The sequence below is a fragment of the Bos taurus genome, chromosome 11, assembly GCF_002263795.3.
Source record: "Bos taurus isolate L1 Dominette 01449 registration number 42190680 breed Hereford chromosome 11, ARS-UCD2.0, whole genome shotgun sequence".
Taxonomy (NCBI): domain Eukaryota; kingdom Metazoa; phylum Chordata; class Mammalia; order Artiodactyla; family Bovidae; genus Bos; species Bos taurus.
The window spans coordinates 19,540,532-19,567,410 of NC_037338.1; the positions used below are offsets into that span (position 1 = coordinate 19,540,532).

A 26,879-nucleotide genomic window follows, 5' to 3' on the forward strand; every position below is an offset into this window, starting at 1 on the left:
TACTACTCCCTCTTAAATTTTATTTTTAAAATTTATTTATTTTTAAATTGAAGGATAATTGCTTTACAGAATTTTGTTTGTTTTCTGTCAAACCTCAACATGAATCAGCTATGAAGTGAAGTGAAGTCGCTCAGTCGTGTCCGACTCTTTGCGACCCCATGGACTGTAGCCTATCAGGTTCCTCCGTCCATGGGATTTTCCAGGCAAGAGTGCTGGAGTGGATTGCCACTTCCTTCTCCAGGGGATCTTCCCAACCCAGGAGTCGAACCTGGGTCTCCCACATTGCAGGCAGACACTTTACCGTCTGAGCCACCAGGAAGATCCTGGTGAATCAGCTATAGGTATACATATATCCCCTTCCCTCTTACATTTGAGCAGATGGTAAAAGATCATCAGATGTTTGATTTCCTAATTTTAAACACAGCATCTAATTTTAAAAACGGAAAGTAAAACACACAAATATTGAAAAGTAATTTGGATGAAAAGACTGTGAAGGAAGGAAAAAAAAAGGCTAACTCTTCAGACAGACAAGTGAAGATAACTGAAACTGCTACATAGCACTAAGGGACCACTTGATGTTGGAGATAATGAATTTACAGTGATAGCAGTCACATAATCTTCTTTTTCTCCACTCACATTTAGATGTCCAGGAAGAAATATGAAGCCTCTACCCAAGCAATAAGCTAGATTTAAATGAGGTTTCAGTTTTGCCACAGAATAGAAAAAGGACAGACAAGAAATTTTTACTACCGTGTAATATTCTCAAGTGACCCACAACCTCCAAAACATAATGTGCCTTCTTACAAAGCATGTACACATAATATTCTTTACATATGTTAACTAGATAAAAAGCAATACCATACCTTGTTGGCAGCAACCAAGACTTTATCAAGAAATCGCAACCATTCAAAGATAAAAACTGGTCTCTTTGCTTCAGTGATTTGAGCCAAAGCTTCTTCATTGAGCAATAAACTGTGGGCTAACTCCATGACTGAAGTTTTAAATTCACACCTTAAATAAACAATTTTAAAATTCTTGTAAGGACTTGTTCATGTTAAAAGTCAAGCTTCATGAATATAATCACTAAGAAAAGAAATACAAGGCTTTACTTCTCATCTGTCTTGGAGGACACGTACATAACTTCGAAGCAAAACCTGAGAAACTGATTTTAAAGGATAAGGGTGCAAACAAAAACAAATGAAAGTCATGCTTGTTGAGGAAGAATGGATAATGGGGTCAAAGGAAAATTAAAATAAACAGTGCAAAAAAGACATAGTTCCAGAAGAAAAACAGATGTCCTTTACCCATTTCATAAACGGAAAACCGAAACACCAATATCAAACATCAGCCGAGCATGACAACCCACCCTCCTTTTTTCTCTCCTTCTGCTCGATGCACAGCACCCTCCCGCTGCTGCACCTGCCCCAGGAGAACTTCAAGGCGTCCCAGCAGAAAGATGCCACCTTGGAAGTCTCTGAGAGTCTTCCTTGGGGGGATGAGGTGGCGGCGGGAGGCCAGATACGCGCGGCCGAAGCTTCAGCTGCAACGCCGGGGGTGGTGGGGGGTGGGGTGGGGGCAGGAACGCAGCTGGCAGAGGACGCGCGCGCAGCTGGTCCGGGTAAACCCGACTACTGTGAGAACTGAAGCGCTGCGCTGGGACGGGGGGAAATGCAGGAGGCGCCGCAGGCCTGGGCGCCGGTCACCCGGGCTGTCAACCCTGGAGTCGGCGGCTGAAAAGTGAAAGTGTTCATTACGAACTGGAATTCCGTCCCCAGCCCTCTGACAACGTGGTGGCGGGAGCTTTGGGGAAGGGGATGTGTCAACGCCCAGGCTCTAGCTGCAGACTCGGCGGCCTCACCTCCTATTTCTGGCAGGGGCGCCTCAGCAGAGCTCCAGGGCCTGAAGCAGCCGCCGAGGGACCCGGATGCCCCGCCTCCCACACTCCCGCCGGCAGGAAGCGCAGGGAGAGCGCGTGCGCGGAAGGCTGAGCCTGCGCAAGCGCACTTAGCCGCGCCCGCCAAGCCCCGCCTGCTGTAGGTTTCCAACTGGTCCTGTTTTCGGAAACTCAGAAGCGAGCCGAGGCCCGGAGGTCCTTAGGTTGGTGGGTGTCTGCGCTGCAAGCGCTCTCTAGAGCTGGCCTGGGGCGAGTAGAGCTTCCAGGTAAGGGGCTGTGGGCGCCTGTCGAATGATAAAGAGTGGTGATCTGTACACTGGCTGTAACTAGCCATCACACCATCTCCTATGTTCCCACCCACGAGTGATCAAGTTTGTGGGACGATTGCAGCTAGGAGGGGCGCCAGGAGGGAAGGGATCGGCGGTCCCTGCAGGGAGTGTTTGAGACTGAGGCGTTTCTTGTCATCTTTCTTCTGTGCATCCAGCTACTTAGTCCATCTCTTCACTTGGATGTGTAATGAGACTCTACATACGAAGCATCAGTTTTTTTTAAAGTATGTTTGAATTACAATGTTGTGTATTGTAAGGTACAACCACTGCTGTACAGCAAAATGGCTCATTTATACATACATATATATATTTCCATATTCTTTTCCATTATGGCTTACCACAAAATATTGACTGTAATTCCCTGTGCTATACAGTGAGGTGGTGTTGTTTATACATTCTCTTTAAATCTACTACTCCCAAACTACCAATCTATCTGTCTTCCTACCTCCTCCCTTTGGCAACCACCAGTATATTTTCTCTATGTCCATGATTCTGTCTCTATTTCATAAATAGGTTCTTTTGTGTCATATTTTAGGTCCCACATATATTATATGGTATTTGTCTTTCTCCTTCTGACTTGCTTCACTTAGTATGGTTATTTCTAGTTGCATCCATGTTGCTGCAAATGGCATTGTTTTGTTCTTTATCCATTTCTCTATCCATTCATCTGTCAGCAGGCATTTAGGTTATTTCCATGTCTTGGCTGTTGTGAAGAGCTGCTATGAACACAGGGGTGAAGCAGCACTCTTGTTGACACCTCCCGCCTGCTCTCTGCCAGAAAACAAACAAAAACAAAACCTGATACTGTAATCTGACCATTTCCAAGAACTGGTAACTCCATTCTTCCAGATATTCAAACTAAAAGCCTTAGGGTCACCCTTGGCATCAATCTTTCACATGCCACCTCCAATCCCATTATCCCTATCTTCAGAATATACCCAGAATCCGATGATTTCTCATCACTTCCATTGCTGTCTTCCATCGAACCTGGGTCTCCCACATTGTAGGCAGACACTTTACCATCTGAGCTACCAGGGAAATCCATTGCTGTCTAGCCACTGTCATTCTGTCTGTATTATCACCTTGTGAAGTTTATCCTTATGCTTCATGGGAATAGATGATGCTGGGAAACATATTGTACCCATAAAAAGGGGGCTTAAATGACCTATAACCCCTGTGTTCTTGTCTGCATAGCCCTTTAGAGCTAAATAGGTCCCTTAAAAATAATCTAATCCTATTTTCAGTAGAAACAGCTCTGAGACATGGTTTGTGTGTGTGTGTGTGGTATTAAGCAAATTATTTACCTATACTGAGTCTTAATTAAAGCAGGGCTAACTGTACCTGGCAGGCTACAGTTCATGGGGTCACAGAGAGTTGGACATGACTGAGCAACTAAGCACAGCACAATTGTACCTATCTTACAGAGCTGTTAATGGTAATTAATATTTCTTGTTATTTTTATCTATTTATTTGTAGGGCTGCACTACTTAGTTGTAGCATGGGGGATCTAGTTCCTTGACAAGGATTTAACCCATACCCCTGCATTGGGAGCACAGAGGCTTAACTACTAGACCACCAGGGAAGTCGTTAATGGTAATGAAATAGAATGAAAATGTTTGATATATTAGGTAGGTGTTTTATTGACTACACTGCCTTTGACTGTGTGGGTCACAACAAACTGTGGAAAATTCTTCAAGAGATGGGAATACCAGACCATCTGACCTGCCTCCTGAGAAATGTGTATACAGGTCAAGAAGCAACAGTTAGAACTGGACATGGAACAACACACTGGTTCCAAATTGGGAAAGGAGTATGTAAAGGCTGTATATTGTCATCCTGCTTATTTAGCTTATAAGCAGAGTACATGATGCGAAATGTCGGGCTAGATGAACCACAAGCTGGAATTTAGATTTCCAGGAGAAATATTAATAACCTCAGATACACAGATTGGCCACCTGATGCAAACAGCTGACTCATTTGAAAAGACCCTAATGCTTCGAAAGATTGAAGGCAGGAGGAGAAGGGGACGACAGAGGGTGAGATGGTTGGATGGCATCACCAACTCAATGGGCGTGAGTTTGAGTAAACTCCAGGAGTTGGTGATGAACAGGGAGGCTTGGTGTGCTGCAGTCCATGGGGTCGCAAAGAGTCGGACTTGACTGGCGACTGAACTAAATGCAGATGACACCACCACCATTATGGCAGAAAGCGAAGAAAAACTTAAGAGCCTCTTGATGAAAGTGAAAGAGGAGAATGAAAAAGTTGGCTTAAAACTCAACATTCAGAAAACTAAGATTATGGCATCTGGTCCCATCACTTCATGGCAAATATATGGGGAAACAATGGAAACAGAGATTATTTGGGGAGGCACCAAAATCACTGCAGATGGTGACTGTATCCATGAAATTAAAAAATGCTTTCTCCTTGGAAGAAAAACTATGACCAAGCTAGACAGCATATTCAAAAGCAGAGACATTACTTTACCAACAAAGGTCTGTGTAGTTAAAGCTATGGTTCTTCCAGTAGTCATGTATGGATGTGAGAGTCAGACTATAAGGAAAGCTGAGTGCTGAAGAACTGATGCTTTTTGAACTGTGGTGTTGGAGAAGACTCTTGAGAGTCCCTTGGACTGCAAGGAGATCCAGTCCATCCTAAAAGAAATCAGACCTGAATATTCACTGGAAGGACTGATGTTGAAGCTGAAACTCCAATACTCTGGCCACCTGATGTGAAGAACTGACTCATTGGAAAAGACCCTGATGCTGGGAAAGATTGAAGGCAGGAGGAGAAGGGGACCACAGAAGATGAGATGATTGGATGGCATCACTGACACAATGGACATGAGTTTGAGTAAACTCTGGGAGTTGGTGATGGACAGGGAAGCCTGGCATGCTGCAGTCCATGGGGTCGCAAAGAGTTGGACACAACTGAGCGACTGAACTGAACTGAACTGAAATCGTTATGTGTAAAAATACTATTACTATCAATGAAGAATCTGAGCTTTAGAAACACTGGGTGAATTACCACAAATGCAGTATATAATATATAAAGACAGCCATCCACAGCCCAGCTTCACATACTTCCAGTTCAGAAATCCCAACAAAGAGAACTCTTTCCCACCACAATCCATGTATAAGTATCATTAAGGAAAGAGTGAAAAAGCTGGTTTAAACCTATATTCAAAAAACTAAGATCATGACATCTAGTCCCATCACTTCCTGGCAAATAGATGGGGAAACAATGGAAACAGTGACAGATTTCATTTTCTTGGGCTCTAAAATCACTGTGGACAGTGACTGCAGCCTGAAATTAAAAGACACTTGCTCCTTAGAAGAAAAGCTATGACAAATCTGCTGCTGCTACTGCTAAGTCACTTCAGTCGTGTCCGACTCTGTGTGACCCCATAGACGACAGCTCCCGCATCCCTCAATGGACATGAGTTTGAGCAAACTCCGGGAGATGGTGAAGGACGGGGAAGCCTGGTGTGCTGCAGTCCATGGAGTCTTAAAGAGTCAGACACAACTGAGCAACTGAATAACAACAGGGAAAGAGATGCTTATTTGCCCTGTTTAGGTCATCTCCTCCCCTCTTACTAGGATAGGGTACTATAACTGGCCACCTTATGCCTCAGGGAGTACTAATTGCTACCCTCCAGTAGAACCACAAGGAAGGCAGAGGGCTGAGTTCCAAAAGGAAGGATGATGAACAGGCCGAAACAGCATGTGTGCACTGTAGCAAGTGACTCCCTTTTGCATCCAGCAACTGCACCAGAAGCATTGACAGCACCTGGGAGCCTGCTAGAAATGCAGAGCCTTGGACTCGAGCTCAGGATCAGACTCTGCATTTTGAGAAACATGTCGACTCTTTGCAACTCTTTGCGACCCTGTGGACTGACTGTAGCCTACCAGGCTCTTCTCTTCGTGGGGATTCTCCAGGCAAGAATACTGGAGTGAGTTGCCATGCCCTTCTCCAGGGTATCTTTCCAACCCAGGGATTGAACCCATGTCTCCCTGTGGCTCCTGGCGTTGCAGGCAGACTGTTTACTGCTGAGCTACTAGGGAAGCCCTGAGAAAATCCCAGGGCAATTCATATACACAGGAAAGTTTAAAGTACACTTTTCTGGATAATTATTTTATCCCTTTAAGGGCTAATTATTACATGATTTTAACTATTTTGGCTAAAACGGTCCTCAAAAGTGTTTCCATATAAGTGAAGTGTTAACTATATCTAGTTACCAATGAACAGCTTGAACATGAAGTGCTGTGGAGAGAGACCTGGAGTGGTCAAGACAGGCCTTTGTAAAGGCGGGTAGCCTAGGCCTAGGAGGAATGAATTGTCTGCAGTGTGTTCAGAGGACAAATGAGACCATGTGGCATGAGTAATGAATCCTGAAAAAGAGTCAGAGGTCAGATTATGGGGGATCTCTCCTGCCAACATGTGAAAGTGATGGTTCCTCCACTGCCCACAGGGGAAAGTCTGCTGAAGGATTTGAAACCAGCAAGTAACATGCCCTGACTTATATATATTTTTAAAAAAAAAACCACTTTGGAGAGGTCATAGAGAACCTCTGTGGATTGGAAGAGGAGAGGCCAAAGGCAACAAGACCAATTAGGAAGCAGTTGTGACAGTTCAGGTGAGAAAGAAATGCCTGAACTAAAGTAGTGGTCACAACTATAAGGAAAAAAATGCCCATGAGGGATAATGTGGAAGAAGAGTGGACAGAGGTTTATAAGAGGTCAGGAACGGGGAGATAGTGGCAACATTAATTTGCAAATACAGAGATAAAGGCAATCGGGGTTGGGAAGAGAATGAGTTGTTTGGATTGTTGAGTTTGAGAGCTCAACCCAGAAAGATGTCAAAAGAGCACTTGAATACGGAGTAGGGTTCTAGAGAAAGGTCACAGCTGAGGATGCATGCAAGTTTATTTCCATTTTGGTAAGCTGAAAATTAGTAGTTGTTACCATATGTAAAGGATTTCCCAGGTAGGGCTAGTGGTAGAGAACCCACCCGCCAATGCAGGGAACGTAAGAGAAGCAGGTTCTATTCCTGGGTCGGGAAGATCCCCTGGAGGAGGGCATGGCAACCCACTCCAGTGTTCTTGCCTGGAGAATCCCATGGACAGAGGAGCCTGGCGGGCTGCAATCCATAGGTTCACAAAGAGTCTGACACAACTGAAGTGACTTAGCATTCATGCATACACACCACATGTGAAATAGGTAGCTAGTAGGAAGCTGCTATATAACACGGGGAGCTCAACACAGTGCTCTCTGACAACCTGGAGGGATAGAGTGAGAGCAGTTGGGAGGGAGGTTCAAGAAGGAGGGGACATATGTACACTTATGGCTGATTCATGTTGTCGTATGGCAGAAACCAACACAACATTGTAAGGCAGTTATCCTTCAATTAAAAATAAATTTTAAAAATAGATGGTAGAAGAAGGTGCAGTAATGTTTTCAAGATTGCACACATCTAGTAGGTGGTCATGTTGGGGTTTAAAATAAAACCTTGAATCTGCCTCTTAAAAAAAAATTGTTACTTCATCCTGTTTGCTTTGTAGATACTTTTGCCGCCATATGAAGTTGAACATGGCAGAAGAGGAGGACTATATGTCTGATTCCTTCATTAATGTCCAGTAAGTAAATGTGCATGCCCCATATAATGATATGTGTAAGACATTAAGGAATTGGAGATTTTTAAGCAATGCCATTGATTTTAAAGGCGAGGTTTGAAATTTCATCTTACTGCTTCATGAGAACATTTCCTACATGTCTATGATACAAAGATATTTCTAATACTAAGCATTTTACTTCGGCACTCAATTCTTTTTCTTCTATACTACCAAGGACATTTTACTCTTTTCCTTTATTTCATTTTTTCACCTCTTGTATCTACTTTTGAGAGTTGCCTTTTATTATTGCCAACCTCCTAGAAAAATTGGTCTTACTATTTCTTATTTTTTCAACTACATTTTGTTTCTTTTGAGAGTTGCCTTTTATTATTGCCAACCTCCTAGAAAAATTGGTCTTACTATTTCTTATTTTTTCAACTACATTTTGTTTCTTACCATGTAATACCAGCCCTCATCGTTTTTACCAAAACAGCCATTCTCACAGGACATTGGTTATGTTCTAATAGTGGTGATAACAGAGATGCTCCTAAAGGTGGCACTGAAATATTAAGTAGTTTCAAGTGAGTAAGTGGCAAAGTTATGAGAAACTTTCATGTATTAGTCTAAAATAACCTTTTCCCTCATTCTTCAGAGAAGACATCAGACCAGGCTTGCCAATGCTGAGGCAGATCCGGGAAGCCCGTCGAAAAGAAGAAAAGAGACAGGAAGCGAATCTGAAAAACAGACAGAAGAGTATAAAAGAAGAAGAACAAGAGAGACGTGACATGGGGTTGAAGAACGCACTCGGCTGTGAAAACAAAGGGTTTGCTCTACTTCAGAAAATGGGGTATAAAAGTGGTCAGGCCCTCGGCAAGAGCGGTGAGTCAGAGCCAGAAATGAACAGCTGTTCTTAACCACCAAATGGTAACTTATTGATGGCGACCAGTGATGACTCTTTCCTCTCTGTCCATCTACGCAGAAATTCAAACAACTTAAGCTTCCTGGTCTCTTGTGTGCTGGCAAGCTTATGGAGAACTTCCATCTTCTCATAGCCACTTCAGACTTATGCCATCCAGAGCTGCTTAGCAGCCCAACTTGGCCCTGAAGGAGTGGGATGGATGAGGCTTGCCTTAGAAGCAGCAGCTAAGAATGATGACAAGAGAAGGGTTAAGAAGTGCAGTGGCCCTGGGCATTCTCTGGTGGTTCAGTGGCTAACACTCTGCTCCCGATGCATGGGGCCCAGCTTCAATCCCCAGTCAGGGAACTAGATCACTGCATGCTGCAACTAAAACCTAGCACAGCCAAATAGATAAATCAGTGTTTCTTTAAAAAAGAAAGGGAGGCTTCCCTAGTGGTCCGGTAGTTGGGACTTCACCTTCCAGTGCGGAGTGGGGTGGGTTCAATCCCTGTTCAGAAAGCTGAGATCCCACATGCCGAGTGGCAAAAACACCAAAACAAAGACTTTAGAAAATGACCCACATCAAAAATATCTTAAAGAAAGCAAAGTTCAGTGGCCCAAAGGACAGGGGAGCAGCCCTAGAGATGATGGCAGGACTCCAGCCTGCTTGCTCTGTACGTGCGGCAGCTGCCTGGGTGACCCCTCAGCTGGAGAAGCTCAGTTCTCACCTCTGTTTTCGGAATGAGATTGCTTATTAAGAGATAGAGGTCATATACATAGTATCTTCTGTAAGCTGTTTTTCTCTTCTTCTCTCCTTTATTGTCATTGCTTTGACTTCCCTAGCAAGGCTTTGCTCTCTCTTAAGGCTGCCACCCTCTTGTATATATATCAATGAAAATTCCTACGTTTAGGTGGCACCGGAGGCTGTCCATCAGCTTTATTGAGGACGTAGTATTTGAAGGCCAAGGGAAGTAGTTGATTATAGAGTATTGATGTTCAGTTCCAATTTTGAGTATCACTGAAACTGGAAGGGATATGTATAGAACATTGTAAAGTTGCATACTGCATCTACCAATAGTTTGAGGAAGAATTTCTAAAGTAATTTGTGTCTCGTTCTCTTTTTTTTTAGGAGATGGTATTGTTGAACCAATTCCTCTCAATGTCAAAACAGGTGTGTAATTACTGTTGCAGCTGTTTGCTGGTAATAGCAACTTATTCTTAAATATAGCACATATACTTGTTTAATAAATAGTTTTTTATGGTGATAGTATTACAGTTCTTATAATGTAAAATGTTTCTTAACCTCCTAGACCTTTTAAACTAAAAATAAAAGTAAATTTTAATGAGTATAAAATAAAATTTAAATCATAAAAGTAACGGGAAAATTGTTGTAACCATTAAAAATACAAAGCTATTTTTATCTGTTGAATGTCCTAAAAGTGTCCTGATTTATCCACTAAATGTTTTTCTTAATAATTGGACAAATCAAAGAGAAAAATATATATTTTTTATTTGTTCATCATATTTGTATAAAAGCATGACTCTTGATACTTATTTCCCAATTTGAAAAAAATGTGTATAGTATTGACATCTTTTTAGATCAGACTGATAATCTTTGTGAAAATCAAATTGTGAATTTGGATTAAAAAAAACTCCAATGTTTTCTCCTGTCCTTCTTATCAAATGATTTTGAGTGATTTTACTAAAGTTAGAATTGCATTTAATTTGTAAGTATTTATGTAATTCCCTGGCAGTCCAGTGGTTAGGACTCCATGTTTTCACTGCCAAGGACCTGGGTTAAATTCCCGGTTGGGAAACTGAGATCCTGCCAGCTGCAAGGCATGGCCAGAAAAAAAAAAATTTAAGTTGTCACATTTTGACATACAAAGTCAGTAAGTTTCTCATCAGTGTTTCCTGTTTGAGCAGGGAAAAGTGGCATTGGTCATGAGACATTATTAAAACGGAAAGCAGAGGAAAAATTGGAAAGCTATAGAAGAAAGATTCACATGAAAAGCCAAGCTGAAGAAAGAGCAGCAGAACAGTTTCGGTAATTGAGCTGTTTGTAGTTTCATCGTTCCTTTATTGTGGTATGTTTCCTGGCATTTGGGCATTTAACATGGATAAAGAGAGCACAGACCTCTAGTGTGCTATTTTTTTCTTTGAATTAGAATTCGACTTAAAAATAAGCAAGATGAAATGAAGCTAGAAGGAGATCTTAGAAGAAGTCAGAGAGCCTGTCAACAATTGGATACTCAGAAGGTAAGCCTTTTACGTGCTTTCAGTTTGGTGAAGTGTTTTGGCACCCAGTATGATTTACTGTATTTTTTTTTTTGGCCTCGCCACACAGCATCTGTGACCAGGGATCAAACTAGTGCCCTCTACATTGGAAGTGTGGAGTCTTAACCACTGGACCACCAGGAATGTCCCATACTTTTATTTTTAAAGAGAGAGAGAGAACTCCAAGCTTAGTGTATCTGCCTGTTAAAACTTTCAGATGCACTGTTGATCTGTAATAACTGGTATGCACAATAACAACTTGTTCACTGCAGGAACATAGTCTGAATGATCGTTAAGCATTGAATACCATTTTTCACTTAACTCTTCTCCATTTATTTGAATATTGATTACTCATAACTATTACGTGTGGAAATTCTGTGCACCTGAATGTTTGGGCAATCAGAATAGCCTATTTTCAGTCCATATTCAGTAACTTCCATGTCTGTAACTAGTAACATCATGTAGAATGCTATTTCAGATTTCAGTAGTTCTCAAAATTCAATTTTTGATTTGATTTTTCTTTAATTTTTTTATTTTGATGGTTCACCTACCAGCAAAATAAAGTGACTTCATTTAAAGTCTCAAAAATGTTTCTAAAATTTCCCTTATATGTAAATAGGTCGCTGGAAGCAATCTCTCACTTTTCAGTATTTCCATAGCACGTTATTTTGAATATATGTCATGATACTTAAGATTTCTTAGCTATATGTATCATTTTATATGCATTAAGATACTTATCCCCATAGCTTCTTTTCCCTACTAGATTGTCAGCAGTTGGGAGGCAGTATTCTAACTGGGCTTTGCATCCCTATAGTTTCATAGTACAGGGCTTCCCAGGTGGTTCAGTGGTAAAGAATCCGCCAATGTAGGAGACACAGGAGACTCAGGTTTGATTCCTGGGTCAGGAAGATCTGCTGGAGAAGGAAATGGTAACCCACTTTAGTATTCTAAGCTGGAAAATACTACGGACAGAAGAGCCTGGGGTCAGAGTCAGACACAACTGAGCAACTGAACTCACATGCACTGTTCCATGGTGTGGAACTTAAAGCAGTAAATATTTAGTTGAAAGAGTGAATTCATGTTGACATGAACAAACTTGTGATAATCTTTATGTTTAGCTTTGTTTAATTGGGAATAATTCTACATTTTCAGAATATTCAAGTTCCCAGGGAGGCATGGTACTGGTTGAGGCCTGAAGAGGAAACTGAAGAAGAGACAGAGGAAGAAAAAGAACAAGATGAAGATGAATATAAGAGTGAAGATTTAAGTGTATGGTTTGTTTGGTTTTTTTTTTTTTTTGGAGGATAATTGCTTTATAATATTGTATTAGCCTGTGCCAGGCACCAGCATGAATCAGCCACATTAAATGTATGTTTTGGCACCAGTTCCTTAAGCTGGGTGTCTCAGCCTTGGCACAATTAATATTTTGAACTGAGTAATTGTTTGTTGTGGGGCTGTTCTGTACATTGTAAGTAATTTCAGAGCATCTGTGGCACATCCCCCTTGTGACAACCAAAAAGTCTCCAGTTCAGTTCAGTTGCTCAGTCATGTCTGACTCTTTGCGACCCCATGGACTGCAGTACACCAGGCTTCCCTGTCCATCACTAACTCTCAGAGTTTACTCAAACTCATGTCCATAGCGTTGGTGATGCCATCCAACCATCTCATCCTCCGTCGTCCCCTTCTCCTCCTGCCCTCAATCTTTCCCAGCATCAGGGTCTTTTCAAATGAGTCAGTTCTTTGCATCAGGTGGCCAGAGTATTGGAGTTTCAGCTTCAGCATCAGTCCCTCCAATGAATATTCAGGACTGATTTCCTTTAGGATGGACTGGTTGTATCTCTTTGGAGTCCAAGGGACTCTCAAGAGTCTTCTCCAACACCACAGTTCAAAAGCACCAATTTTTCGGCGCTCAGCTTTCTTTATAGTCCGACTCTCACATCCATACACAGCTACTGGAAAAACCACATCTTTGACTAGACGGACCTTAGTTGGCAAAGTAATGTCTCTGCTTTTTAATATGCTATCTAGAAAAGAAAAAAAAAATATGCTATCTAGGTTAGTCATAGCTTTTCTTCCAAGGAGCAAGCGTCTTTTAATTTCATGGCTGCAGTCACCATCTGCAGTGATTTTGGAGCCCCCAAAAATAAAGTCTCTCACTGTTTCCATTGTTTCCCCATCTATTTGCCATGAAGTGATGGGACCACATGCCATGATCTTAGTTTTCTGAATGTTGAATTTTAAGCCAGCTTTTCCACTCTCTTCTTTCACTTTCATCAACAGGCTCTTTAGTTTTTCTTTGCTTTCTGCCATAAGGGTAGTGTCCTCTGCATATCTGAGGTTATTGATATTTCTCCTGGCAATCTTGATTCCAGCTTGTGCATCCTGTCCAGCCTTTCTCGTGATGTACTCTGCATAGAAGTTAAATAAGCAGTGTGACAATATACAGCCTTGACATACTCCTTTCCTGATTTGGAACCAGTCTGTAGTTCCATGTCCAATTCTAACTGTTGCTTCTTGGCCTGCATAAATATTTCTCAGGAGGCAGGTCAGGTGATCTGGTATTCCCATCTCTTTCAGAATTTTCCACAGTTTATTGTGATCCACACAGTCTAAGGCTTTGGCATAGTCAGTAAAGCAGAAATAGATGTTTTTCTGGAACTCTCTTCCTTTTTCAATGATCCAGCGGATGTTGGCAATTTGATCTCTGGTTCCTCTGCCTTTTCTAAATCTGGCTTGAACATCTGGAAGTTCATGGTTCATGTACTGTTGAAGCCTGGCTTGGAGAATTTTGAGCATTACTTTGCTAGCATGTGAGATGAGTGCAATTGTGCAGTAGTTTGAATATTCTTTGGCATTGCCTTTCTTTGGGATTGGAATGAAAACCGACATTTTCCAGTCCTATGGCCACTGCCAAGTTTTCCAAATTTGCTGGCATATGGAGTGGAGCACTTTTACAGAATCATCTTTTAGGATTTGAAAGAGCTCAACTGGAATTCTATCACCTTCACTGGCTTTGTTTGTAGTGATGCTTCCTAAGGCCCACTTGACTTCACATTCCAGGATGTCCGGCTCTAGGTGAGTGATCACACCATTGTGGTTATCTGGGTCACAAAGATCTTTTTTGTATAGTTCTGTGTATTCTTGCCACCTCTTCTTAATATCTTCTGCTTCTGTTAGGTCCATACTGTTTCTGTCCTTTATTGTGCCCACCTTTGTGTGAAATGTTCCCTTGGTATCTCTAATTTTCTTCAAGAGATGTCTAGTCTTTGCCATTCTATTGTTTTTCTCTATTTCTTTGCTTTGATCACTGAAGAAGGCTTTCTTATGTCTCCAGATATTGCTAAATTTTCACCTGAGGGAAAAAAAATCGCTCCTAGTTGAGAACTACTACATTAACCCCAAATCAAAACTTCATGTAAATGGCCCTTTTAGCTTCAGTTTACCCCTCTCACCTCAGTTTGGATGATGTATAAGCTGCAAATGTAAATTATGTTGATTTCTACCTTGTTTCCTGTTGACCCTCTGGAAGTAATTCTGAGTACCTCCTCCCCCCAACTCACCCACAAACAAAAGAAAGTCAAAAAACACAATTCGGAGTAAATAGAGAGTTTTCAAGAAAAGAATACACATTTCTATGGTTACTTGTATAAAAGAGGGTGTAGGAAACATTCACAATTTGAAAAATCTATGTTCCACCTAACTGGGAAACCATTGATGAGAACTCTCATGGCAGAGTGAGACACTTTCACCCAGATTCTTTGGAACCATTAATAGGAGGGGTCTTTAAAGGATGCAGATTTTAATAGAGCCAGCCACGATCTATTGTTGAAATGTTAACAAGTGGCCTGTGTTGTGTCTGACAGAAGTGAAGTGGGGCAGCTAGTAAAATGGGGCATGTTCTCATATATTCCACCCTTGACGCCTCTCCTAACTGAGAGTATAGCAGAAGATTTATGGCCTTGGGGTAATTCAGCATAATCTAAGAGACCTAAAAACAAAAATTCTGTTCAATGTGAACCATTAATGTGCTTGTATCCTACCTATACCTAGGTACTGGAAAAATTACAAATACTGACTAGTTATTTAAGAGAAGAACATCTGTATTGTATTTGGTGTGGAACAGCCTATGAAGGTAAGAAAATACTTTATACTTTTAAAAACTATTGGATACAAATGCTCTTTGATTTCAGCTTTGATTTTTTTTTTTTTATGAAAGTCATAATTCCCATAGACAATGGAAACTTTTTATTCCATCCAAAGGGCAATGTTGGATGAATGCTTTAAAGAAATAGTGGGTAGAGAAAGAAGTGAGGGTTAATTAAAGGTGCTTTTAACTTTTCAGAAACTGAATGTGCAGAAGGGAATTTTTCAGTCTTCTATTTCATAAAAAAGAATTTTTTAATCAGTTGAAGATGATAAATTTTTTTCATGCTTTATTTTTCCACAATTCTTCAGCTACTAGAAAGATATAGTAAATTTTTAGAACTAATTTTTTTGTACTTAGGTAGAATATTGTCTGTGAACCATAAAAATCAGAATGTTGAAATCCACTCCATTTTTTTTTCATTGTAAGGAAAGAAACAGTTAAAACATGTCAGATGTCTTAAAGACACAAGTGCTTTCTTTTCTAGCACTTGCCCAAGCCAGCTTTGTTAACTTGAACCTAAGGACTTTGTACTTGAGAGTGAAGAATTTGGGGTTATTATTGTATCTTTTCCTGGTTTGTTTAGCAGAATAAGGAAGCAGACACAACTACAAAATACATGTTACGCTGAAATAATTTTCTAAAACAGTTTACTGTGCAATTTGTATTAACTGTTTCTTTTCCTCACATAAATTACAGATAAAGAAGACCTGTCTTCAAATTGTCCGGGACCAACTTCTGCAGATCATGACTAAGATTATTCTCAATAAAGTGGAAGCTTGGCAAATGTTCTTGTTTCCTAAAGACATATAGTTGGGCAGTTAGAATTCCCAAATTTTTGATGCCAGTAAAGAAAGGGGACTTCATATGTTTTGTTCTTTTTGTACATTAGAAGTACTTTGTACTTTAGAATATAATTGGTTACTAACTTCAACATATAATGGAAAGCCATTGCAGAGCACAAGTATTATAGCCACCAGCAATTACAGTTCATGATTCTGTCATGACGTTTATGGGGTTTAAGGACACCAGCTCTCTTATTCCCTTCTTCACTTTGGAACAAATTGAGAAATAAGACATGGGAGTTTGAGATCAAAATATCAATTTTATTACTAATGGAATGAAGAGCTACTTGACTTGTTCTCCAGCCACACTCCCTGTGAGATCTCCCTGCTTAGAGAGAACTGCAGACCTTGCCTCAGAGGAAGGAGAGAGCCCATCTCAGCTGTCAAGGTGAGAGAGCCAGCCCTCGGGGCAGAGGAGAGGCATGCATCCTCAGTTCCTTTTCCCAAAACCACGCATCAGAAGAGATACAGCTCTGTTGAGAAGGAACGAATACAGGCTCGCAGAACTTCTTCCCACAATTCTGCCTTCCAAGGAGCAAGAAGAGGTTCCCTTCCCTGCATTCAAGCATGAGGAGGAGGCGAAAAGTATTCCCCTCAATGAGAGTAATGTCAGAGGCAAGGTTCCATTAGCAGTACTTAATTCTATTGAGTTTTAGAGACAGAGTAAAAAAAAAAAAAAAAAATAGTGATAGTAATTATGATATTCCATAAAGTCATGAGTTTTCATGGCAACGTGTGTATCCATTGCAAGTTTTGGCTAAAGAAACAATAGTTGGGAGTAACCTGAAACATCAGGTGATCCAAATTCTTAGTTGTTTGACAACATTCCCAGCAGGTGGTAATCCTGCCTCTACCTTGATTTGTCCAGCCGCAGACAGCTCACTGCCTTAGAAGAGCTGGGTAGCACTAAGTCATTTTTAAAGTTATTTTTCTGTCTTAAGCTGAATTCTGCTTCCCTATAACTTAACCAAATACAGCTAAAGACATACCATGTGGCACATTCCTAGAGAGGTCCATGTAAGTTTGGGCATCAAAATCATGAACTTTTTTTAAAGTTCCCACACTCAGGAACTACCCTTAGTGACTTGACTCAGCTAGTCTAGGATTGTTTCTAGATATCTATTTATTTTAAAGTTCTGAGTCTGATTATCACCTGTGGGTAAGAACTAGTGCTCTAGGTTAAACCAGAGCACAACTGTTCTTTGGATCAAGTTGTGACCTTACCTGTACAGTTTTATAGCTCACCTTTCCAAGCACTGAGCAAGAGATCAGCCTCTTATTATAAACGGCAAAGTTGAGAACATAGCAGAAGCTAACCTACACTTACCCAAGTTATCAATAGTATGAGTTGTATTAACCTCTGACCTAATATGACCTAATTCACTTGTCCTCAAGTTTAACTTGGAGAGCTTTAAAAAAATGATAATACAAAGATTATCATACTTCCAGAGAGTCTATATAATTGATCACTCTGGCCTGAGCACTACTATCCTTGATACCAACATGCAGTAGAGTTTGAAAACCTAGTCAATGTCTGGGCCTCAGTTCTTCATCTAGAAACTGAATTATTTTTATGAGTATAAATACATATGTAAAACATTGGACATATAGTTGGACAATACTGTTTTGATATTTACCTTTTTCATGTAAAAAATAGTAACATTGTATTAACAGATAAAACATGAGTGCGTCTTCTTGCAGTTATAATCACATGCTTGCCTGTCATGTTAGCCACCATAATGACATTCGTTCTGTCAGACCCAAAGCCATGTGGATTCTTTCAGACAGAATGGAGTTAGGAACTGGATTCTTTTTCTCCTTGCACTATGGGGCTACCTGCCCGGTGGCCTAGAGTATTTTAAATATGTTCGTGAGTATATTCATTAACATAAGAATAGGAATAACCGTGACGGCACCCATGAATCCACCAGAGTTGGGGTCTGCATTTCCAGGCCAGAGCCCAGCACTCAGCCTGCCTTGGAGAGTGGGAGACATCCCTCCATTACCACCACCAATGAAAACTACAGATTTTCAGTATGAGTAAAAGCTTACTTTTATTCATAAACGCCTTTAACAACTTCATAACCAGACAATAATGAAAACCAAGGGGTGCAAAATACTGAAAAGAATTTTTAAACTTGCTTTAGAACATAAGTGACATTTGAAACATAAATTTTAACAGGTCAGGTTGTCATTTACTTTTGACCATAGTATGTTAATACTATGTTTATTGTCAAAGTCCTATCTAGAATTTCTAAAATGTTTGATTTTCCTCATTATAAACTCAAAATACCGAAGCTTCTAAAATTCAACATAAAGAGATTTTAATATTGGTTTACCTACCCACTTTTAAGTGTTATATACCAACATTTAATTGTTGAAATTTCACAATGAACAATTATTTCATATCAGACACATTCTGTAGGATCAGGCATATAAAATTCTTGGCACTTTTATTCCCTACTAATTCAAAAGCACTTAGAGAGTTCCTGCTTTATGCAGGTTGCTTCCTTAAGGTAAATCAACTGTTCCTGCTTTCCAGAAATTTATAAGGAGGAGGACACCCACACAGGAATAACTGAGTGCCAAGGCAAACTGATAAGTACCATACTGAAGTACTAAGCACTAGGGGTACTAGGGAGAGGTTTCATTCTGTATGGGAGATGGTAAAACACTATGGTAGCAACACTGAATTTGGGCTCTGAACATCATTTTCATATCCAAAGTCAGTAGGAAGGAGTTACAGTAGGACCTGTGTTTCTACTCCCAGGTATATACCCAGGAGAAATGGAAACATATGTTCACATAAAACTTGCACACAAATATTCATAGCAGTATTCATAATAGCCAGAAAACAGAAACCCAAATGTCCATCCTCTGATGAATAGGTGAATTTGATGTATCCATGTAGTCGAATACTATTTGGCAACAGAAGGGAAAGGAATTTCCACCCAAGCTATATCATAGATGACACTTGAAAACAATAAGTGAAAATGATCACATGTTGTATGATTGTGTTGTATGATTCCACTTAAATGAAATATCCCAAGCAGGCAAGTCTATGGAGACTGAAAGTGGATGAGTGGTTGCAGAGAATTAGGGGAAGATGAGGAAAGCCTGCTAACAAGTACAGGGTTTCTTTCTGGGGAGACAGAAGTGTTTTGAAATTGATTGTGGTGATGGCTGCACAACTCTGAATAAACACCACTAAACTGTATACTTTAAATGGGGTGAATTTTAGAATATGCGAAATTATGTCTCAATAAAGCTGTTATTTTACAAAAAAAAGGAAAAGATTGAAGGGAATTTTAGGTAGAAACCATAGCTAAGAGCCATTGAGCACAAAAGCCTATTTAGGTGACCCTGAGCAGACCTGTGTGGCTGGGACTTAATCAGGTAACGATGAACAGGGGATGCAAAACGGGAGTGCCCAGAGGACACAGCCCTGCCAGCACTTTGACTTGAGCCCAGTGAAACTGGCCTCCCGAACTGTAAGAAAATAAATGTGTTGTTTTCAGCCGCCAATTTTGTGGTCATTTGGTTACAGCAGCTCTAGGAAACTAAAACAGGTCTCAATCATATTGACCCCTGAAGAGCCACACATATTTGAGATATCTGATTTGCCTCAAGAGTTTTACCCATTACATGGATTTTAGTCCTCCGATAAGCCAGTTATGGGCTTCCCTGGTGGCTCAGATGGTAAAGAATCCACCTGTAATGCAGGAGACCTGGGTTCTCCTGCATTTAGTATAAGCCAGTAGTGGGGCCTCTGTACACCTGTCAGCTCTTGTCCCTGTGACCATTCTGAGGAAGTGTCAGGACTGGAGCTCATGGTCACAGATGGAAAATCACAGACGTTAGGGAGTGGACTGACATTTAGATATAAAGGGTAAATATCTAAATGGAGATGTCCAGCATACTTTTGTTTCTGAGCCCTTTCCTCTATGTACTCCCCTCGGCAAGCTCTTGGATTCAAAGTTAAGCACCAGGGCTTATTTCCGGATAAGACCCACATCTCTTTTGTGTATGATTCCAGCTCATCCTTCAAGTTCTTCCCCTGCATTTCCTAGATCTGCTCTACATTCACTCTTGAATATTATGGCAGCACCTCAAACTCGACATCTCCAAACGAGATCCAGCATTTTACCTCCTCAGTGTGCCGCACATGAACCATTGCTCCACTGTTGCTTAAATTCTAACTAAAAACTGTGCAGTAGAGAACAGTGTGAGACAAAATCTCTCTCAGCTGTGTGTGGCTCACTGAAGGGGTTAATGTGATTGAGACTTGGACCTTCTTTAACAGCATCATACTTCTGGTGCTCACCATCAGAGCAACCTGGAGGTATTCTCTGATTACCTAAATCCTCACATCCAATTAGATGCCAGCTCCTCTTGGTTCTGTCCCCTCCCATTGTTATGGTCCGCTTAGCCTCTCGGACTTCTGACCTTTCAATAGTCTTTGCCTGCTCCAACCTAGTCTAAACACAGTTTCAAAGTATAAGTTGGATCACATTCCTGCCCCCCACCAAAAAAAGTAAAAAAAAAAAAAAGCCAAAAAACCTCTTTCTCACCTTTGGAGGTTGCTGGGGTGCCACCTCATTCTAAAAATTAATAAATATTAATCCCATCTTTTCCATTCAGTTTTTGGGCTTCCCTGGTGGCTCCATGCTAAACAATCTGTCTGCCAATGCAGGAGACATGGGTTCAATCCCAGGGTTGGGAAGAGCCCCTGGAGAAGGAAATGGCAACCCACTCCAGTATTCCTTCCTGGAAAATCCCACAGACAGAGGAGCTTGGTGGGATACAATCCATGGGATCGCAAAGGAGTCAGACATGACTTAGCGATTAAACAGCAACAACCCATTCAGCTTTAGAGAAAATTCTTCTTTCAAGAAGAATCACAGATAATAAATGCAAGAGGTTTGATAGAATCTGAAAAACAGTTTTGCAACCCCTAATGAAACAATGGATCCAGGCAATAGTCATCAATGGCTGCTGACACTCTTAGATGAAAGACCGATAAGGAAAACTGACGGCAGTGGATGACAGCACCAGAAGTGCAAGTCGCTCAGTCGTGCCCGACTCCGTACAGTCCATGGAATTCTCCAGGCCAGAATACCGGAGTGGGTAGCCTTTCCCTCCTCCAGGGGATCTTCCCAACCCAGACACCACCACAAACCACCGATCAAAATCACCAAAAGTGGAACAGTCAGACATCATGCTCCTCCTGGAGTGATGCAGAATACATAGCATCATACCCTAACACAATGTATAAGAAATACACATTGTATGTTGGTTTTCACATAGAAATAAGGAAGACTCCTCTCTACACACACACACACACACACACACACACACACACTACAGCATCATCTAGGGAGTATTGGAAAAATTTTTCAGACCATAGTCAAATCAATTTTCTAGATCTAACTAAACACCATGGGGATACCATCAGCCAAATCCTAAATGAAGGAAGTTCTATAGGATATACGACCTAGTTCCTTCCTCAAATAAAAGGCAAGAGGAAAGAAACAAAAAGCAGGGTAATGTTATAGAGCAAAAGTACTCTATAACAGGGTAATACTATAGAGTAAATGTTATAGAATAAAAGTTGGTAAAAGTTCATTTACCAACTAAATGCAATGTTGGATCCTGATTTTAAAAACCTGCCGAAAAATATTTTTAAATAGGAAAACTCCATACAGTCTGATTATTAAAGAAATCTTACTAATTTTGTTGAGCAACAGTGATATCGAGGTTTGGTTAAAACTTAAAATATCTTTTATGTTAGAAATACATCTTTAGGACTCCCCTGGTACTGCAGTGGTTAAGAATCTGCCTGCCAATACAGAAGGAAACAGACTCAATCCCTGGTCCAAGAAGATTCACATGCTGTGGGACCACTGAGCCCACGCACCACAACTCCTGAAGCCCACGTGCCCTAGAGCCCAAGTTCCACAGCAAGAGAAGCCACGGCAATGAGAAGCCCACACACCCAACTACAGACTAGCCCTGCACCCACCACATCTAGAGAGAGCCTGCAGGCAGCAAAGAAGACCCAGCACAGCCAAAAAACAAAGAAAAAAAAGTTTAAATACGTCTTTAAGTGTTTACAAGCGGAATGATACAATACCTGAGATTTACTTTAAAATTCTCCAGCAAAATAAAGGGGTAAATAGAACAAGAAAAGCAGAGTACTGATAGTTGTTGAAGCCGGGTACACAGAGTTTCATTATTCTAGTCTCTGCTTTTATGTTTTAACATAAAAACTTATAAGAATAAATATGGATAATATTGAAATTATTCCATATTCATAATGAAAAATTAACATGCCAAAAACCTCAATCTATGCTGAAAGTGTGAAACAGATGTTGTGACTTTATCTTTCAAGTTGGTACACTGGATAACAGAGTCTTGGAAAAGCTTGTTTTTAGATTTCTAACCATTTCATACATACATGTGCAGTATGTATACATGTGGATACACACGTGTATATACGTACAAGTCTGAGTTCACGGACATGCAGTCTATGTGGCTGCACAAGGTCCCCATGGTAATTTGTGAATAAGGGCCTCACATTTTCATTTTGCTTTGGATCCCACATATTATATAGCTGGCCATACACACAGACACACATACACTCATACATATGTGTATATGTGTGTATTTATATTAAATACCACCAACAAAAATAACATGTGCTGAGTATGACACATCTATATATATTTATGTTAAATATGTGCACATTTAATAGGAAACATGTGTTCTCTGTAATAAAAATTTCCTAGAAGTTCTGTTTCTAGTGAGGCAATTAGGTTAAAATGGCTCTTGAAAATCTCTGCACATATGTGTTTTAATTAGCAAATAAGGTCCCTGGTCTTTGCCCCTCTTCTCCTTTGACTAAAAGGATACTTTTTATTTACTAGATCGTTTAAGGCTGAGAAAATACATGCTAAAATAAACCTTTAAGGGATGCTATATTTACTTTACAGTAGTCGAGAAATATTTGAGTGAGAGAAGGATATATAAAAGAACCGAATCATTATGCTATACATTTGAAACTAATATAATATTGCAAATCAATTATACCTGAGTTTAAAAAATGAGAGGTTAAAAATAAAGCCATGTTCACTCATTTGCCACGTTCATTGGCTTTTATTTTGAGTTTGTCTTTATTCAACAAATCCAGATAATACTTTTTTAAAAGATTTGTCTCCTCCTAGAAAAACTTCAAATCTGCAGAAAAGCTCTAGGAATAACACAAGAAATACTGTATATCCTCCACCTAGATTTATCAGTTTTCCATTGTTAACATTTTGCCACACTTCCCTCTCTCTGTCTCACTGTCTCTCTCTATAAACACACATGCACACAGGTGTTTCTCCAGTGGCTCAGCAGGTAAAGAATCTGCCTGCAATGCAGGAGACACAGGAAACACAGGTTCGGTCCCTTGGATAGAGAAGATCCCCTGGAGGAGGAAATGGCAACCCACTCCAGTGTTCTTGCCTGGAGAATCCCATGGATGGAGGAGCCTGGCGGGCTACAGCCCAAAGGGTCACAAAGAGTCGGATACTACTGAACGACTAAGTGTATACCTACATACCATATTTATGTTCACCTTGATTTTTGCTGAACATTTGTAAGTTGCAAATGTCAAGCCACTTCACCTCTAAATATTTCTGTATGCACTGCCTAAGAAAAAGTAAGACATCTTCCAGTATGATAATATCATTATCATTATCAATATCATTATCATACCTAAGAAAATTAACAATTATTCTATAAATTCATTTAATATGCAGTCTATATTCAAATGTTCTCAATTATCTCAAAAATGTCTTTTATAGCTATTTCCTGGGTTTTTCTTTTTTTGTATGTATATACCAGGATACAATCAAGATTCAAGCATTGCATTTGGTCATGGTATCTCTAGTCTCTCTGTATTTAGAAGAGTTCCTCTACTTTCTTTTTCATCGTCCTGACTTTTTGAGAAACCCAAGTTAATTACCTTATCAGTGATTTCATTCAGGATTTGGCTAATCATTTTAATTTAATTTCATGATTAATTTCCAGTTAAACACTGTGGGCAATAAAACTAAACAGCTGACAGTCTATAATTCTTACATCACATCAGGAGGGGTGCAGTGTTAACTGCTTCCACTTTTGGTGATGCTGAACCTTTAATTACTTGGTTATTGTGGTGACAAGATCTTCTCATTTTAAAGATACATTTTCCCCTTTGCAATATCATCTATGGGACTATATTTACATCCTTTTGTGGCTCCTGTTTCCCAATACCTTTTCAACCAAAAGTTTTAGCATCCATTGATGAACCTTGCCTTAATCAAATACTGCACTGGGAGTTGAAGACCATATTAACTGCTTTCAATTACACTTTTTAGAAACTGCTATCAATCTTGACAAAAGTATTTTCTACTACCATGATTTTTCTGCTAAGCTTAAACTTGGCTCATTTTAAAAATTACAAAATTACACGATGATTTTAGAATGATAGTTGGTTGCTGCTGTGTGCTCAGTCACTCCCGACTCTTTGGGACCCCATGGACTGTAGCCCGCCAGGCTCCTCTGTCCATGCAATTTTCCAGGCAAGAATACTGGAGTGGGTTGCCATTTCCTCACTCCAGGGGATCTTCCCCACCCAGGGATCACACCCACCTCTCCTGCTTCTCTTGCCTTGGTAGGCGGATTCTTTACCACTGCGCCACCTGGGAAGGCAGTTGGTTACTACAAAGCTTAAAGTAACCCTCAAGTTCTTCCAAGATGCAGCCTTAATTATCTTCTGGCCCAGGTGGCTATGCGGTAAATAATCTGCCTGCCAAGGCAGGAGATGCAGGAAACGCGGGTGCAATCCCTACGTCAGTATGATCCTCTGGAGTGAGGAAATGGCAACCCACTCCAGTATTCTGGCCTAGAGGATTCCACAGACAGAGGAGCCTGGCGGGCTACAGTCCATGGGGTCACAAAGAGATGGACACAACGGAGCAACTAAGCACGTTCCCAACAGCAATTCATGGAACCAAACTAGTGTACCCAATTTCTCAAATCTATCTTTTCCAGGATGCATACCAGGCCCTTTGTCCAGGCTCCTCACGTGGTCTGCTCTCTATTCATCTCAATCCTTCACAGACTTGGAAGTCTCACTGGAATGTCACTTCTAAGCCTGTGCCATGGTTCCTCAGTATGTCATCTCACCCCTCCAGATTGACTGTTTTCTGTGCTCAGCTATTGTCTTACAGCACAATTATCATCTCTTTAAAGTGTCTGTTATAACATGTACAAAATGTATTTAAGAGAAGTAAAAGAATTATGCAGTAAACACTAGTGGACTCAACATGCAGAGTAAGGAAAAAAAAATTAACTGTTAACTCTTAAATCTCTCCTGTCCCTCCTCAGAGAAAACCACTATCAGAATCTAATAATTGTTCTCACTCCTTTCCTTCCCTGTGTTGTTTACCACATTCGTTTGGATACCTAAACACACTCATTTCACACTTATTCCACTTACCATGTTCTTTAACTTTATATTAATGGAATCATTCTGTGTATATTTTCTGCAGTCTGCTTTGTTTCCTTAACATATGTTCCTGAGAGATCTGGCATGTTAGTGTGTTCAGCTGAAATCCCTTCATTTCACGCTATACATACAGTATTCCAGTGTGTGAATATAACACAACTTGTGTATCCTTTCTTCTTCTGGTGCACATTAGCACTGTTTCCTATTTTTTGGCTATTATGAACAGGGTTCCTATGAACATTCTTGTTGGTGTGTATGTAGCAATGGAATTGATTGCTTTTCAGGAAAGGATATATACATTTAAGTTTGCTGCTGCTGCTAAGTCACTTCAGTCGTGTCCGACTCTGTGCAACCCCAGAGATGGCAGCCCACCAGGATCCCCCACCCATGGGATTCTCCAGGCAAGAACACTGGAGTGGGTTGCCATTTCCTTCTCCAATGCATAAAAGTGAAAAGTGAAAGTGAAGTCACTCCCCATGGACTGCAGCCTACCAGGCTCCTCCACCCATGGGATTTTCCAGGCAAGAGTGCTGGAGTGGGGTGCCATAAGTTTGCTACATGATACCAAATTGCTTTCAGAAGTATTATACTTATTTATCTTTTTTACTTATCTTTTCATGGTCACCATATTCTCCAACTAGATTATTAGCTATTTAAGACAGAGATAGATCTGATACTATTTTTGCCTAGAAACATTAGGCATTTAACAAATATTCATTCATTAATTGATTCACTGATTGGTATTAAAAAGAAAGTTTGAGGGGTTCTTTTGGTATTTTCACAACAAGATTATCCACGGGAAAGTCAAATGTAAGAATGTTTCTAAAGTAAGAAAAAATGTAAATCTTTCTTCAAATGTGGCAAAAAAAAAAATTAAGAGAAAAAATGAAAATAGAAGATAAATACCATCAATATTCCCAAGCAGATTTTAGACAGTTACAGGAAAATGGAATTATCAGAAGCAGGATACTTTTTGAAGTATCTAACATGTGTTTCGTTTCTTTTTTTCTGTAACATTATTCCACTCCTTCAAAGTCTTCAGTATCTCAGATGCGGTAGGTCGTTTCTTGGGGTCCACTGAGAGTAATTTCTCCAGAAGATCTTTCTGTAATGACAGTAAGAGTCAATTCTAGGAAAGAAAACATTGCAATAAACAAAATTCAATTATTTTTAAATGCTTACTTCTTTGTCGTCAAATACATCTAATCTGCCATTCCTTAGATCGTCAAAGAACTAAAAATTAAACATATATATGTTTATTAGGAAATGATTCACTTTGGAGAAAAACAAACTTAGAAAGCACAAAAGGCTGGGGATACCAGAATTCTAGGATATTTCTAGATTTTTAG

The 26,879-nt window shown here is 40.2% G+C and overlaps 3 protein-coding genes across 7 annotated transcripts in view; 1 reads left to right on the forward strand and 2 right to left on the reverse strand.

Annotated features, from left to right (window-relative positions):
* The window catches only part of HEATR5B (HEAT repeat containing 5B), a 102,484-nt gene extending 100,562 nt beyond the window's left edge, over positions 1 to 1,922 (reverse strand). For 2 of the 3 annotated variants that reach the window (XM_005212707.4, XM_002691283.7), the window contains exons 1-2: positions 1,859 to 1,922; positions 864 to 1,011 (exon numbers count right to left, since the gene is read on the reverse strand). In XM_005212707.4, the coding sequence (XP_005212764.1) occupies positions 864 to 989 (126 nt within the window). In that variant the 5' untranslated portion in view covers positions 990 to 1,011; positions 1,859 to 1,922. Of the gene's footprint in view, positions 1 to 863; positions 1,012 to 1,366 lie in introns of all 3 variants that reach the window. The other variant, XM_005212706.5, reaches the window with a different exon arrangement.
* A 145-nt stretch (positions 1,923 to 2,067) lies between these two features.
* Positions 2,068 to 16,660, forward strand: GPATCH11 (G-patch domain containing 11). Its single transcript, NM_001046127.3, has 9 exons — positions 2,068 to 2,160; positions 7,781 to 7,855; positions 8,484 to 8,710; positions 9,859 to 9,900; positions 10,656 to 10,776; positions 10,898 to 10,988; positions 12,159 to 12,275; positions 15,057 to 15,138; positions 15,850 to 16,660. The coding sequence occupies exons 2-9, from the start codon at positions 7,797 to 7,799 to the stop codon at positions 15,903 to 15,905; spliced, it is 795 nt and encodes a 264-aa protein (NP_001039592.3). The 5' UTR covers positions 2,068 to 2,160; positions 7,781 to 7,796; the 3' UTR covers positions 15,906 to 16,660.
* Positions 16,236 to 26,879, reverse strand: part of EIF2AK2 (eukaryotic translation initiation factor 2 alpha kinase 2) — a 40,520-nt gene continuing 29,876 nt past the window's right edge. For 2 of the 3 annotated variants that reach the window (XM_005212570.5, XM_005212569.5), the window contains exons 15-16: positions 26,713 to 26,763; positions 16,236 to 26,635 (exon numbers count right to left, since the gene is read on the reverse strand). In XM_005212570.5, the coding sequence (XP_005212627.1) occupies positions 26,513 to 26,635; positions 26,713 to 26,763 (174 nt within the window). In that variant the 3' untranslated portion in view covers positions 16,236 to 26,512. The remainder of the gene's footprint in view (positions 26,636 to 26,712; positions 26,764 to 26,879) is intronic. The other variant, NM_178109.3, reaches the window with a different exon arrangement.